This window comes from Dipodomys spectabilis, unplaced genomic scaffold (genome assembly GCF_019054845.1).
Source record: "Dipodomys spectabilis isolate Male_0828 unplaced genomic scaffold, ASM1905484v1 ptg000140l, whole genome shotgun sequence".
Classification (NCBI taxonomy): domain Eukaryota; kingdom Metazoa; phylum Chordata; class Mammalia; order Rodentia; family Heteromyidae; genus Dipodomys; species Dipodomys spectabilis.
The window spans coordinates 10,099,781-10,116,213 of NW_024870817.1; the positions used below are offsets into that span (position 1 = coordinate 10,099,781).

The 16,433-nt window shown below is 35.0% G+C and overlaps 1 protein-coding gene across 1 annotated transcript in view; it reads left to right on the forward strand.

Annotated features, from left to right (window-relative positions):
- Positions 1 to 16,433, forward strand: part of Kiaa0825 (KIAA0825 ortholog) — a 402,774-nt gene that overhangs the window by 199,362 nt on the left and 186,979 nt on the right. Inside the window, exons 17-19 of the mRNA XM_042691026.1 lie at positions 426 to 585; positions 4,949 to 5,107; positions 6,984 to 7,078. Of these exons, the coding sequence (XP_042546960.1) occupies positions 426 to 585; positions 4,949 to 5,107; positions 6,984 to 7,078 (414 nt within the window). The remainder of the gene's footprint in view (positions 1 to 425; positions 586 to 4,948; positions 5,108 to 6,983; positions 7,079 to 16,433) is intronic.

Consider the following 16,433-nt stretch of genomic DNA (forward strand, 5'->3'; position numbering starts at 1 on the left):
AAATCTACAGAAGACAGAAAACCAAAGCTATTTCTGGCATCAAAGATACTTTTTAATTCTCCTAGAAAAAATACCAATTATTTCTTACCTATTCTTAAAAAGAAAAAGAAATGTTTTGTTTTTATCCCATGATTATAGCAATTTCAGCAATTGTAGTGATGTGGAAGTGTTTTGTAGAAAGGAGTGTAAATGTAATAAAGAAATGGTTTAAAAGAAATGATTCAATTTTAATAAAATGCTTTCAGAAACTTCATTCTTCCACCATTTGTATAGCAGCAGTGATTTGGGAAGACTTACCTACTTGAGTGAAATTTTCATGGGTACTCTGAGTATGAAATTTACATCTCTCTCCACACTCAATCTCTGGTTATTTTCCAGCTCCAGTTCTTTTATCACAGATACATATTTGCTTCCTTTGTATTTAGTGCACTTATGACAATGGAGAAAAGCACAGTTTTAGAAGAAGGAGATGCTCCTCTTGAACTGACTGAGCAGAAAATAAACACGATGGTCCTGGATCTCTGCCACAAACCAGGTGGCAGCGAATACCTGAGGCAAATTTATCACATCATGCGGCTCAATGAGGTAGGGAAACGGCCTTTTTACCGAGCAATTAGGTGTGTACTGGCCTGAGGCAGCGTCTGCTGGCAGCTAAGGGTTAGTCAAGGAGGTGATAATACTTCTTAAAGTCAATACCAAACTCAATATTGCATTATTAATAGAATCTATTCAGCCCCGGCTGTTCTGCATTTGTATAGAAATAGCACCACGGAAACAGTGTAAGTTTTATTTATATGATTTAAACAATAACACGGCTCATAAATTCAGTTCAGTTCTGCATTGTAGAGACTAAAGGTGTAGTTTGGGAATTGTGTGTTTGTGGCTGTTAAGTTGATACTAAAATCTAGCATTATGGAAATGAAACATTTTTTGAGGGGAGACAGTTATTTTCCTGAAAGCATCATGCATATATGTTGGTAAAATTAGCAGTTTTTAAAAAATGTAATGGAAAAAGAAAACCTTCAGAAAAATATTCAACCATATTTGGGGCCAATCAGATGAGCCCAACAAAATTCATTTTAATACACTGGTTGGGAAAAAAATGTTATACTTGTCCATATCTTTGCGCTGTTAAATCTCTGACCCCACATATTTTGGACTATTCAGAAAAATGTAAATAGAGGCGTTGGAAGCTATTCATTTGAACCAATGTAAGTTTGCTAACTCAGTTTTTATTTTGATTTGTGTCTAAATTAGAATGTGGCATCTTCAATTATGTTCATATTCATAAATGCATGAAAATATTTTTTGAAAAGTAAAGATTGCGTAATATGAATAAGGTTAACATATAGAATTTTATTTTTATAATACATAGGCCTTAAAAACCATAAGGGCTGGGAAGGTGGGTCAGTGGTAGAGTCCTTGCCTTGCATGCATGAGTCCCTGGGTTCGATTCCTCAGTGCCACATAAGCAGAAAAAGTCAGAAGTAGTGCTGTGGCTCAAGTGGTAGAGCACTAGCCTTGAGCTGAAGAACTGAGGGAGAGCACCCAGGCCCAGAGTTCAGGCCCCCTGACTGGCGAAATACAAAAACAAAAACATATGTAACTAAGGAATTAACTTCTATAACATTTTACAAATCAGTCCTCTAAAAGTTCTTTCAGCCAGTATCTGTCTGAGAATTACTTTGTCATTCTTATTTCCTGGATTTCATAGAGTTAATCAACCAGTCAATAAACAGGTGGCATGACAATACATTCAATGTTGTCCCAATACAGGAAATTTGGTGCTGTCAGAAATGACCCTGTTCCTAAGACACCAAAAATCAGTAGAAATTGCAGCAAAGTAATACAGCCTACTTCCTCTCGTCAATGACTTGCCATAGCCTGCTTTGTGTTTGTATTTGGGGAACTCTGGAACTCCTGGCCTTGGCTAAATGAAATATTGTTTCAAAGCCAGGCTCCTCAGTAGTAGGTCTACTTGGTTTCCCAAAGTGGCCAAAGTAATTGCAGTTACTACTGAGAAAAAAAGGTTGCAGAATGATTGCACTGGTAACCTTCGTAAAGTGGCATTGCAACAGTTCAGAGGATACTAATAACTGGTATAGATTGCAAAATGGATAGAAAACTCAGAAATGACCAGTAAACAAAAGCACCTGATACATTCTTCCTGCATTAATCTTGTGTAGCTTTGAACAAGTATGCAATAAGGTCTTCATTGAGGTACCAGTAAATTTTGACCAAAGAAAATCAAAATTCTGATTTTTCTTTTGTTACATGTGAATAAATTTGCCACCATGGCACTATCTAGCTTAAGGTTGTTGAGCTAAGTATTTACAGTTGTACTATACTGGGTGAGGCGTGTGCATTAAAGTAAAAGGTGTAATGTTAGCTAAACCCAAAGGCATAGCAGGTAGGAGATATGTACCTTCTGGATATTACAAAAGCATAGGCCCCAAACTCAAATAACAGAAGTTGACGAACTGACTTGCATAGTATTTGTTATTGCTTTCAACATTGGGCTCATAGTGCTGTAGGTGAAATTGAATTAGTGGTGCTTTACATACACCACTAGATGTTACTAGAAAATGTAGATGTAGAAAAGCCTTTGTGGATATATACCTACAGAGAAGTTATGCAGGGAAATTAAGTTAGAGATTTATTTTTTAAGTGAAAAGTAACATGTCTGAGCAAGAACTTAAAATTGTAGCTGAGGTTCTGGGCATGAGCACTGACAAGAGAGGTAATGGTTGTAGGTTTGATGGTCTTCAGTAAATGTGGTAGTTGAGTTCATCTGAAAGGAAAAACACTTAAGTGGTGCTTAAGTGGTGAGAAGAGAAAATGTGAAAGGTAGAGAAAGAAGCTTTGATGTATATATTTTGTTAATTTATTATTGATGTTGAATAAATTTATAATTGGTAATTTGATTATAGGTAAAATGAATATTTTAAATATTGCTACAAGAAATGATTGGTTCTTTTACCATAAAAATGTACATGTCTGTGTACTCTTCAAGTTTCAGCTTTAGTTTTCTACTCTGGAAGAATATGTAGTTTAAAAATGTCAACTGAAACTTAATTTTCTTGGTTTCTTTAAAAAAAATTTTTTGTTTTTGTTGGTCATGGGGCTTGAACTCTGGGCCTGGGCACTGTCCCTCAGCTCTTCAGCTCAAGGCTAGCGCACTACCACTTGAGCCACAGTTCCACTTCCGGTTTTCTGGTGTTTTATTGGAGATAAGTGTCTCATGGACTTTCCTGCCCAAGCTGGCTTTGAACTGTGATCCTCATATCTCAGCCTCCTGGTTAGCTAGGATTACAGGCACCAGACTAAAATATTTTTTAAAATATATTTTTATTATCTTGAAGTAGTTATAGATAAGACATTGACAGGATAATTATTACCTAGTGACAAATTGTTGAATATTAAATCATGACAAACAAAGCTTTTGGTTAGATCTGGTTACCTAAATTTAGGTATAAAATTCTTTTTGGATGGCTTCATCATATCAGATAGTATTTAGGAGATGCCTATGTGTATTCTACACTACAGAATTTATCTTTCTTTTTTCTTTTTCCTATTTTCAAGGTGATATACAGAGGGGTTACAGTTACATAAGTAAGGTAATAAGTACATTTCTTGTCAAACCTGTTACCCCTTCCCTCATTTTTCTCCTACAGAATTTATCTTTCTAAAGAGATATTCTCCACAATGAATAAGTTTAAGATATAGCTAACATTGCTACGTTTACCAATGGTTTCACTAGACTTTTAGGGCTATTAACTTCTGAAATTTGCCTTCCACAAATGATACAGTGAACATTTCTAAAACTATAGAAGAACAAGGGGAAACACACACACACACACACACACACACACACACACACACAGTGAACTGAGACTAGACATGTGACCCTAGCCTCAGTAATTATCCCTCACAGGTCTCTGGCCTCAGGCTTGACTTTTGCTCTTTCAGAGCCAAGAATTGAGTGTGATACTGAGCTAGATTTTCTCAGTTTTTCATATTCTTCCTCATCTCTTGGGAATTCCTGTTACCAGACAGAGTCTGATTTGGTAGGGAATACAATTTTGTTTTCTAACAAGCTCCCAAGTGAGGCTGACTCTGCTGATCTATGTACCAGATTCTCAGTAGTAAGAGTTTACAGATGATCCCTGAATTTCTTTTAGCTCCAACATTCTGAACCTTATTCTAAAGGAAAAAATCCATTGTTACATATAATCTTTATTTTTATTCATTAAATAAGCATTTGTTAGTTGATGGTAGACTTCTTAGTCATTTTAATTTGTTGTCTTACAAAAATAGTCCTACAAACTACATTCACATTATTCACCACATGTATTTAGAGGAGGGAAATGAGGTATAATGCAATAAGTTTACCTAGAACTGCATTGGAACTTGGAATATTTGAGTGATGTATTTTGAGCTTTTATTGAACCTTGATAGCTTTCAGTCCAGAGCAAGGAAATGGTGGTTGCATTATGAATAATTCTGCATAGAATAACATTACTTGGAATAAAATATCAACATACATAGTGATGTGCTAAGCCTGGAGGAGGGAGCAAGTACACATGATCACATGGTGAAAGGAGAAGCAATCCTTGTCAGGCTCTGGGATCAAGTTTTGGTAACCAGCATGGCAAAACTCACGAACCAATGATAAGACAATGCCTAGGGAGAAGATGCTGAAATATCCAGCATTCACTCAAGTATAAAAGAGTTTATTAATTTTTTAAAATCTGTACCCTACATTAAATAAACCTACTTTTGGTAAGTTTATTGCAATACTGATTGATACTCTACTATGTTTCTTCCTAGGCAAGTCAGACACTATAATCTCACAAATTGAGGGTCAAATGTGGGTTTGGATCAGTTAAAAAAAAGAGTGTATTCTTTTTAACATCCTGACTTGTACTTTCTTTTTCCCCCCATGAAGGAATATTTAAAAGAACAGCTGTTTTCTATGAAGGGTTCAGAGGAAAAGCCATTGCCCATCCAGCCTTTAAAGATGCCCTTAAGGAATGTGGAAGATGCGCCTTCTGCCTTTAACCCTTTCCATGTGAATAAGGTGTTCAGTGAACACATGGTAGATCAAGTATGTGTCCATTAAGTGGAAAATTTAATTTAAATGTATGTTTTTTTCTGCATGGGCAAAACAATGCTTTGTCTGTGAATATTTGCTCATAAATTGTATTTGTTAGGAAGCATTAGGTCATGTGCTTATTTATATGACCAGCCCAGATTAACTTTTGAAAGTTATTTTGCTTCTTTTTTTTTCTCCTTTAAAATGACTTATTATTTCAGAGTATCATAGTATATAATGCACTTAAAAACTAGTAATTTTTTCTTTTTTATGAAAGTAATTGTACAAATGGGTTTAGGGTGATATTTCCATACATGTACATAACGAACCCTTTGGTTAAATTCACTTGCTCTATATTTTACCTTCTATTTGTGAAACTGATTTATAGATCTAGAAAACTTAACTTCTGACTTGGTCAGTTGGCCGTGGGCAAGGGAATATTTGCTAGGCTGTAGCTAGAGAAAGCCTGAAGAAGCAGACATTTTATATAATGTCCTTCTCTATTTGGTATCCTAAATTTCCCACTGCCAATATACACAGTCACTACAGACATTGAATCGCCCAAAAATGTATCAGATAAATGTATATATTCCTTACATTTAAAGTGAATATTCTCATCACCATAGAGCCAAGATATTTAGAATACACTAACTTTGATGAACACAGTGAGTCTTTAAATGACAAATTATGAAATTGTTTAAGCTCTATGTTTCACTAGTTTCAATAAAAAGATCACTCCTCCACCAAAGTGTTTGAAATATGAAGTTGCTTTAGCTTTATTTATCTCTGGCTGGCTTTTTCCCAGAAACTTCTTGACAGAGAATTTGAAATAACAGGGGAAAAGAGAAGGATTGCTTGACCTAGAGCTCTGATGAAAATGAGAATTAAAACAATGGCCTAATTCAGCATGCAGATAATATTTTTACCATGCCTGTTACAGCTCGTGCCTGCATTCATCAATACTGTGGTAGAATAAGACCTTCAAAGGCTGACAACCTGGGGCAGAATTCTCCTGCTCTATGACAGCATTGTAGTGCTCAATTAATCAGCAGGTGACAAGGGATAGCTCTTGTTGGATTTTAAGCATCAGACTGGACTCTTATTATCCAAACTATTTAGTTTTAAGGAACAGAAACATCAATAATACTTTAAAACAAAATATGTTATACACTTAGAGTTGATTGCCTGCCTTCCTACATTGTACATTACTTTTCTCCAAACCATAAATAATTATTGTAGCTGTTAAATTATCCTTACTTCATTTAAATAAATGGCATGTTTTGTTCAGTTCTGAATTACGAGATTATTTTTCACAGTAATTTTTCCCTTTACTTCTCTGTGAAATTATCTATTAATGAGAAAAAATCATTTATGTTATTTATATTTGATGGTATTTATGATGTTCCTTTTAAAGCATTTCCTTAACCAAAAGGTAATATTGATATTGTACTCTCACTAGGCTGTTTCTTGTATTTTCAATCTTAGCACTTCTTAGCTTTTTAAATAGAAAATTTAGGTGTTAACAAAGAATCTACAAAGTGATATGATACATGAAAAACTTGCCAATTATTTTTCTTTGTTTCTCAAAAAAGCACTCTCCCAAAGAAACTTGTTGAGTAAATGCCATTAACACTCAGAAGAATAATGACTCAAGAAACTGATTTATATTTTTATAAATAATGACTACATCCCAAATGGATTTATAAATTAATTGCTGTCTTATTGGAATAAAAACCTTTTTCTATGGACATGATTGATGTTATCTGTCTAAGTCCTTGTTCTAGACCCCCCTCCTTCTTAGTTAGTCTATCACAGCTGGAGCTTTAATTTACTGATCATATTAACTCTGATTAATAACTAACAATAGTGTCTTCTCATTTATCAACAGTCAGCCATCACAAAATGGAGCTGGAATTGGTCAAACTTACTGCCAAATTATCTGGGACTGGATAAGATGACCTTCAGTGTACTGCTCAAAAACAGGTAATAAGATTGTTGATATAGAGTGGTGGTAATGTGTGGTGTGGATATATGTGTGTTTGTGTGTATGTGTGTGTGTGTGAGTATTTGAGTGTATGTCATATTTTTGGAAAGTGAAACATTGTATAAGTAGGGGAATCTCTTTTGTTTTCTTCCTCTTTAGTCTTTCACCTTTAAAAGAAAGTATGACAAAAAGTATATAACTAAAACTTCTAAATTCTGTTATCCATAACAAGCATGTGCAAATTTTGGTTTCAGAATGAAGTTAAGTTTAGTATTAATTTGAAGCAGCTTTGATTTTGTGAATTTAATAGTTCACTATTATTAACATTAAAAGTTATTGATTTGAACATCTTTATCATACTTGGTCTTTGCCTCTAACAACTTAATGAGTACTCACAAGATGCCAGACAAAATCAACTCACCTCATCAGGGAAACATATAAGGAAAACTGCCATGAATGATTTTTTTTACCTTTTAGTCAGTTATTTTAGCATTTTGCTATAGCTTCAGTTGCATATTATTTTGTACACATGCAAACTAACTGGTATCATCCCATAAACTAGTAATATGAATATAGATCTAGATCTTATACTTAAAATATATATAAACTTCTTTATATTTTGCATCAATTGTTTAAAATACCTTAAAAGCTTTTAGTGAAAACTCTAAGACATAAACCTTCAAAACTGAATTTTACATTTTCAATCATTACATTTTCAAATCACACACACACATTTGTATAAAGCTGGTTTTATTTTCACACATCATCTCTTTACTTGTAGCTGAAAATTATTTTCTGTTCAGTCTTTGTAATATATTTCCATATCTTTTTGCAAAAATGTTGACTACCATTTTTCCTGAAAGAGAAAATAATGACAATGACGTAGTAAAATTATCAAATCATCCTGGCAAAACCTGTGTACATGTAAGAAAACATCATAAAAGAGGAGCAATAGAAGTACTTTACAAATGGAGTATTTACAGAACAATTGTTAGCTTGCCAATGAAAATTGTGGCTTAGATATGTGGTCATAATGGTTTTCTTAATCTGAATTAACATCATCCACCCACTATGGGCCAACTTGAACAATGCAGAACTTCCACAAGAAAGGCAGAGATGCCCCAACTATAGACTTCTACCTGGCAGTGCTCTAGAGAGCACCAAATCCATGTACCATGCACTTCAGTGGTGCTCAGGCTGTGCCCCAGAGTTGTTTGGAGAAGTAAGACTTGGAGTTGATGAAGGAGAGAACTCTGCTGAAACTCTAGTTTCATGATATATACAAAACATTATAGGCCTGTCTGGAAATAAAGAGTAGATGATACGTTTTTCCCCTGCTATTTGAAATGTTTGAAGTTCATTTAGAAGTGTATTATAGTCTACTATTTTTTTCTTCAGCTGTGAATCATTGCTTCTAATACAGTAAATGATAGTCTAAAGGCAAGACATCCTTCAAAACTTAAAGCATTTGCAATTATGTAAGAATCCACTTCTAAGGGAATTTGTGTTTTAACCAGAATTATATATTGTTATTTTCATTTAATAATTAATAATAGATATATTTTAATTAGATAGTAATCATTAAAATCTCTATCCCTGAAATATATATAGGAGGGAGTGAAAGAGCTCCCATGACGGTAGCCAGCAGTATCAGGTCAAAATGGTTCTCCTGGAAAAGGGTCATGAATTTTTAATAAAAGCAGCTAGAATCTCATCTTAATAAGTGCCTTAGATTTTTCAAGAATGGTATGAAAAGTATTCTGCCACCAACTACCACTTACCACAAGCCACAATGAACCTAATTGATCTCCTTTAGAAAGAGGAAGACACCTGAGAGGATTTAATCTCTTCTCTCACTTGCCCATTTTTTTTCCAGAATCTTACTCATGAGTTTGGATTGCTATTGAACCAGTAAGGAAATTCTATTCTCATTCTCTTTTCCTTTTTTTTGGAATTTCCTGAAAATATTTTTTAAATGGATCTTTAAATTTTGGGCCAATATAGTAATCTGAAAATCAAACCCCAAGAACACTGAACTTTTACAATGAGAGTTAAATATGCCATTCAGCATCTAGTAGATGTAGCATTTATCCATGATCTTTGGTGTTAAGCCAAGCTGCAAGAGAAGTCTAGAGCAGCTCAGCTAAATAAATGTCCTTACTTCTTTCTCTTCATTTCACTAAAAAATAGCAACATCTTCTTTTTTACCTTCTTCCTTAATAGTATACATGTATTAATCTATCTCCACATTATGGCTATGTATATGAATGAACTTGTGAGTTTTGTCTCATATCATAATGTTGCAAAAAGAAATGTACTCAAATACATAACAATGAATAAGTTTGAGAAAAGTAAGCCCATTGGATTTACCTTTTATATTCCACTGTGCCTATATATAATAAGCAGACCACTGTGAATTTAACTATTTTGAGATACTAGGAGTGAACCAGGCCTCCTTCAACACACACACACAAAATGGAGATGGGAAAGGTTCCGTGGGTTTTCAGGAACTTATATTTGACTATAGATTTCCTTAAAAAAAATAAGAATAACTTTATAGCTACTTCAGGTCAATCGTTGAGACAACCAAGAGTGTTAAAGCTTAAAGGAGTATTTTGAAAAGTTGAAAGCATAAAACATTTTTTAAAAATAGTAACATCAGTGTTTGTTCTGGTCAAGTAAGGAAATAGTAAAGCTCATTAAGGATTTGTTGTGAAATCAAGCCCTCAGACCACCAAGCTTATGGAAATTCAAGATCTAAATTAATAATGAGGGTTAGAACAAGAATCGGGCCAGGCCAGACCAGGAAGTGGGCCCATAGGTCTGGAAAGCCAAGTGAGAAAATGAGCAAAAAAAGGAAAACAGTTTAAAAGGCCAAGAGTCCATCCAAAGATAAAGGCTAAAGAAGTGAATAGTTCAATCCATGAAACAGTAAATATGGGGAGACCAGCAATATTTCTATCTGAGACAATGCTGACCTTTGTTTCCCAGGCTGGTCCTGTGCTGATTCCAAAAGCAGAACAAACCTTTATGTAGCTGCCTGAGTCTGGGCAGAAATATGTTCTTTATTCATTGTATGGCCTCTTCTATAAAATATTTTCCTTCAATTCATGATGCGCTAAGTAGGTTGCCCTTCTCCATGTTCTTTGGGTTCTTTAATTCTTTCCCATTTTTATGGTCTTAGAACTTGTCATTTACTTAGCAATTCACATCATCTTCACCATCTACATCAGGGGCTAAAAAAAAAGTGATATTTTCTTCTTATCTAAAATGATTCTCCTAGTCACTCTATTTTATACTCTACTTTGAGCTCTACTGAGTTAAGAAACTCAGTTCTTAATAAGCTCAAGAAATCATAGATTATATGAGGTTGCTACATAGATATCTGTAATACTGCAGTTAACTCAGGGGTATGGCTTAAGGACTACAGTGCTTCCTTAATAAGCATAAAACCTCCAGTTCAAACTCAAATTTTATCAAAGAAAAAAGTATCCAACCTAGCCTATGTAAATTAATTAAGTGATTGTTTTTGTCCTGTTTCTGGGGATTGAACTCATGGCCTGGACACTGTCTCTGAGCTTTATTGCTCAAGTTTGGCACTCTACCACTTGAACCACAGCTCTACTTCTGTCTGCTTGGTGGTTGATTGGAGAAAAGAGTCTTACAGACTTTCCTGCCTGGTATGGCTTCAAACAGTAATCCTCAGATCTCAGCCTACTGAGTAGTTAGGATCACAGTCATGAGCTGCTGACATCCCACTTGATTTTGAGCCATTAGAAGACACATATAGTGGCCGAGACTTTAGTAAGAGACTCTGAATACATATTAATGATATATGTGTTTCAATTTAGAATGTTTGCCATTGTAGGAAATAAAAACTCCTTAGAGGTTCAGAAAATCAACATATATATCAGCTCTACAGTTTTACCTTTAATGCTCTATAAGAATAAATACAGAGATTGTACATTGATCTTTTGGAGTAATAAAAGTACTTTTCATAGTTTCTGGTTGTTCGTTCTTAGCCTTCATTCTCACTCACTTCAAAATAAATTGAGACTAGCAAATGAGATGGTGATTGCATTTTCAGGAGAGGAACCAAAGAAACCTTCTATTCCTTCATTCATGGCGGATCTCCAGATTGCCATTTTGATATTGTTTTCCTTGTCACTGAAACAAATTTATGGTGCTTCTTTTTTTCTTTATTTATTCCAGATTAATTCCCAAGAATTTTGGTATTGAAAATAATCTGTGAATACAGTGTAATGCTATGCTATTTTAACCATCTAAATATACTGCATATGAGTTTGGCTTCAAGTTGAGCAAACACAATTAAATATGATGGCAGGAACAGCAGAAGGGGTGGTGGTGGCAGATTTCTGGCTATCACATTGGGACTTTTCCAGGTGGACAATAACCATGCATCTGAGAGGAAACAGAGATTAGAAAACACGTTGGAAAAGAGCCATTGATCTGTGGAGTTGATTGTTTGCTTTTAATAATAATTATTATTCAAGTGCCTTTCCCCTATATCAGATGATAATGTAACCCTGTGGTGTGCAGAAAGTAGAAAATATTGTCTCTGGCCTCAAACTGCACTCACTGTACTCTCCAGTGACCATTCTCAGCCTGTGTTTCCATTAGCACAATGTTTATGGTTGCTTGTAGCTGTAAATTCCTGGAGCAGCAGCAGGCTTCCTGGTGATGGAAGGGTGGGTTTAAGCAAAAGGGGAGGCTTGATTTTATGAGTGCACACCTCACAGCCATTACATGCATTACATATGTCATCACATTCAAATTTGGTTGTTTTTTATTTTATTTCATGCTCCACTTCCCTAAAGAAACATTTCCACTTCCACTCAAAGGCTGAGAGTAAGTGATTCCCTACCAGTACAGAATGCATGCCCATCCCTAAGTCCTACAGCAACATGGCTTTGCCTAGAGATAGCTAGATGTGTAGTAGTTAGAATACATAAATTTAGCCTCAGACCTCTTAGAGCTAAAGGGTTTGGCATCTGAATCAAACAGACTCATAAATATATATTTTATTATTCTGGCAGAAAACTTGGGATATGTCTGTGATCCTTTGTAGTGTGTAAAATGTTTTCCCATGAAGCTCCTTTGACCCTCACTACAACCATGTAATGAAAGACAGGTATGAGCAAGGTTGGAAAATATGAAACTACAGGCTCCAGGTCACAGGTACCAAGTCTGTGCAACTGGTAGTTAAAAGGAAGACTCTGACTCTGTATCTAGTGTTTCATCTACTATGCCATACTAATAGCTGTCATAATTCTGATGACAATGAAGATAACAGCGATAATACTTTGGCACATGCCTGGCATAATTTACATGAAATATATAGAGATATTCAACCATAATCCTACAGTAACCTTGTAAAGTACATGTATAGTATCATTCTTTCTGCTGAAGGAACAATGGCTCAGAGAGCAGAGCTCTGAGTGAAAGTGCTCAGATTCTGGCTCAATTCTGGCTACTAACCATTTCTCTGCAATGCCTCTATAGGGCTTTGCTTGCTTCACTCACTCAACCAACACTTTGGAGCACCTCCTGTATTGAAGCCATGTATTTCAAATGAAATTAGTATTTACTATATGTTATGCTGTATGTTGGGCAACCAAGGGACCACATATCTGATGGCCATATTAGTTTGTGTAACTCTATGATGTTTGCGAAGTGACAACACATTTATCAGAACATGTTCCCAACATGGAATAACACATGAATTCTTTAACACTAATCCACAGTTTTCCATCCATTTGAATTTTTACTGTTTGCTTCCCTATTCTGACATGTACATCTCTCTCAGAAACTAGCTTGCTACTACCTACTTTAACAGGAAGTGACTCTCCCAGACTTCTTTCCTCAATTTCAATTTTGCTTCTGTCATATCCAATCATTTGGAGAAAGAGAGCTCTCTTCTATTAAAAACCTGAGAGTGTCAGTGGTTACTGAGGTCGGAGAGCTCTTCAGTTTGGACTTGCACTGTTATACAAGAGAGCACCATCTTGAGGCAGCAGAGTGACAGGAACAGGAACTTTAAGACAGTGTGATCACCCAGGTAGATAACCAAAAGGAGGATGGCTGTGTTAGAAACTGTGGCTAGGGACTGAGGGAGTGATAATCCATTACAGAAAGAATACTTACTAGGCAAACACTATACCACTTCAGTTCCTTTTTCTTTCTGCTTCCGCTCCTCTTTTTGTCAACTCTCCCATAACCTGCCCTAATGCTCCCTCTCCTTCTGTATCCTCTTCTCACCTTTCCTCTTCCCTCTCTTTCCTTTTCTTCCCTTCCCCTTCCCTCCTACTTCTGCCTCCCATATAACTGGGATTTTAATTGTTGCCAACACTTCTAGTTGGTCTTTTTAGATGAGATTTATTAACACTTTTGCCTAGACTAGCCTCCAATTACTATCCTCCCACGTAGTTGAGATTACAGGCTTGAGCCACTACACCTGGTTTAGAAAAACAAAACAAAACAAACACCATTTTGTATTGCCAAAAAGTAGATGTGATATAGTTCCTCTTTGATACAATGTGGTTCAAGGGTTCTTAAGATAGAGAGACGCTGTGCTTCCTATTCATCAGACTATGTCCCTTGCTTTTATTCTAGCTGCAAAGAACTTCACACACTTCACAATGTTGTTACAAATGCCATAGAAGATGTACAAGCATGAGATCTGGGCCATTAGTCAGCTATGTTACCTGCAGGGAAGAGATTCCCTAGTAGAAAGAGAGACCAATTCTCTTATATTTGAAGAGATTTTGTGAATACATATTATTTAAGGTAATAGATACAATTAAATAAAAATACCTATATTTCTTTGATAAGAAAGCAATCTAAATAAATACGTTAAATACTATTGGTAGAAATGTAGAATTGGCAGTATTTTGAAAAAGAAGTTGTAATATTTTTCTTAAATACAGGCATGGGAGAATTTTATGCTTGTCTAAATGAACCAAAATTCACTTTGCAATGAATTTCTTCTACCTAATTATTCATTAACATGGATTCTTGTCATAAATCAAAGCTATTTAAAACATGCTTGTGTAGAACACATTCTTTGTTTCACTGATGATTCTTTAAGCATTTCCCGTGTCAAATACTTTTCAGATCCCAAAGTCACTGTTTCCTACAAAATGTTTTAGCATAGGTTCTTATGAGCAGGTCTACTGGTTTAGACCGCAAATGAAGAGTATTGAAGGCTTTAGGGATTATTGATCATCATTAAAGATGTTTATTATGTTGCTGTGTCAACACAAGATGAGGAAATGTTCTTTCAAAGTATTTTTACTGTGGCATAATTATGAGAGAAATTTAATGTCTGCAACTAAATTAGAGCCACAACTAATAATAATGTTCATATTATTATGTATAACATAGTATTATTAATATTTTGCAAGTAATTATGTATAACAGTGTTATTAATTTTCAGATATACCATAGTACCTTTGTACCTATAGTGCTTTCTTGTACTATAAGCGAAATTCACAGGATGTATTTAGGGATTGAGCTCTAAAGATGGCCTTGTTTTTTCAAAATTTGAGATCTTTAAGTTTTATAATTTAAATATTTTAAGATCCAGACTATTCATATTAATATTGAAATCTGTTTTACAGTAAAACATTATCTTATTATGTAGTTTCAAATGGTACAAAAAGATATGAACTATAAATGATTCTCCTCTAGCCCTTCATACATCTCCTGCCTTAGTTGTAACTACGCAAAGCATTTCTGCTTTTATTTAATTTGGTTAAGTTTAAGGAGATGGTACATTACTATTTTTTATAAATTTGTCTACCTAAAATTATATCATTGATTTCATGCAGGGGGAGAAAACAATTTAACTTGTACTACCAACATTTTTCTCCTCTTTTGAAAACCTTCAATAATAATATTAACTTCAGTTCCTTTCCAAGTCACCTTTATGTGATATGATAAAACCAAGACAACATACTCTTTCTTTCAGAGACAGGATTACTCATCATTTGCTAGCAGGACTAAGGGTTCCTTCAACTGAGAGACTGAGTGGAGGCTACAGCTGGGAAGACTACAGCTAAAGTAAAATGACTCACTAATTAGAAGTTAAACACTTGCCTGCATTTTGGAGTGATAGTTTCTTCATTGCATTTCACTTTTAAATCACTTCTATTTGCATCATATAGGCACAGTGAATGAATGTTAAGCTGCTTAGGATCACGTTAGAAAATGAACTGACTGATGGGGGGATGGGGGAGAAAGGGACCATGCCCTATTTAGACCTATGAATAGAGTATTGAGTTAGTTATAGATAGTTTCATATTCTCTCTGAAGGCTCTCAGGCATGTGTAAGCAATTGCAGAGCCTGTGTAATTCATGGATCAAATGGCTTTGTAGTTTATCACTAAAATGCTATTTGCCTTAATTTTATAGGGCTTCAATGAGAAGTTCTTCATGGGGCACTCATTGTGTGATTGATGGCTCTTCCACCAAGATGTGCTAGTTTAACAGTGGCCTTGGTCAGGCAGGAGAGGTATACCTGATCTGTCTTGCTCTTCATCACTACATGCTCTTGCAGCCTGTTCTGGAATTGCACAGGCTGTTCTTTAGGGCTCAAGTATGTCTCTTACTCATATCAGTAACTTGATAGAATTAGAAGATCCTGGGACACTTCCACATTGTATGTTTATGTCTGCTGCTTTGAACTGGCTTATGTGGGATAAACTTAAACTGAACTTACTGGTTCCCAGGGGTTTCTGAAGAACAAACCAAGTGAAGTTGTTTCCTAATTAATTGTCTATTTTTAACTTTTAGCCCACAATGTAACAAGCATTTTAGGATGAAATTTGACTTCAGCCAAATAGTGTATACTTTTACATGTCTTTTTTATGACAACTCTGAAAATGTGCATTATATGTGTGATTTTAATGCATTTCTTAGAAATAATGTTGCTACAAGGAAGAATATTTGCTTCCTCTCACACACATTTTATTTAATAATTTTACTTCTCTACAAGCAAAACAGCACACAATTTGAAAATGAAATTTCCTCAAAGTATTCAGTTTGCTAATATGGTTTTCATTTTCTTCATTATGCTATGGTGGAATGTTGCCATACTCTGAAATGTGCAGTTTATCTCCCCGGAGGCAGCAGATGGTGTGATGAATCTGTCTTTTGGTATAGTATTTACCACTGGAGATGGTATCTAGGACTGCATGAGACAGAAGCCTTGCCCTCACAGAATATTGACTATCTTGTCTTAATGACACTATATTTATTATTTTTAAATATTAAAAAAGGAAAAATTTAGAGGTCCTTGTACTTCTTAAAAACATCTTTTTTCTTAGTTTATAT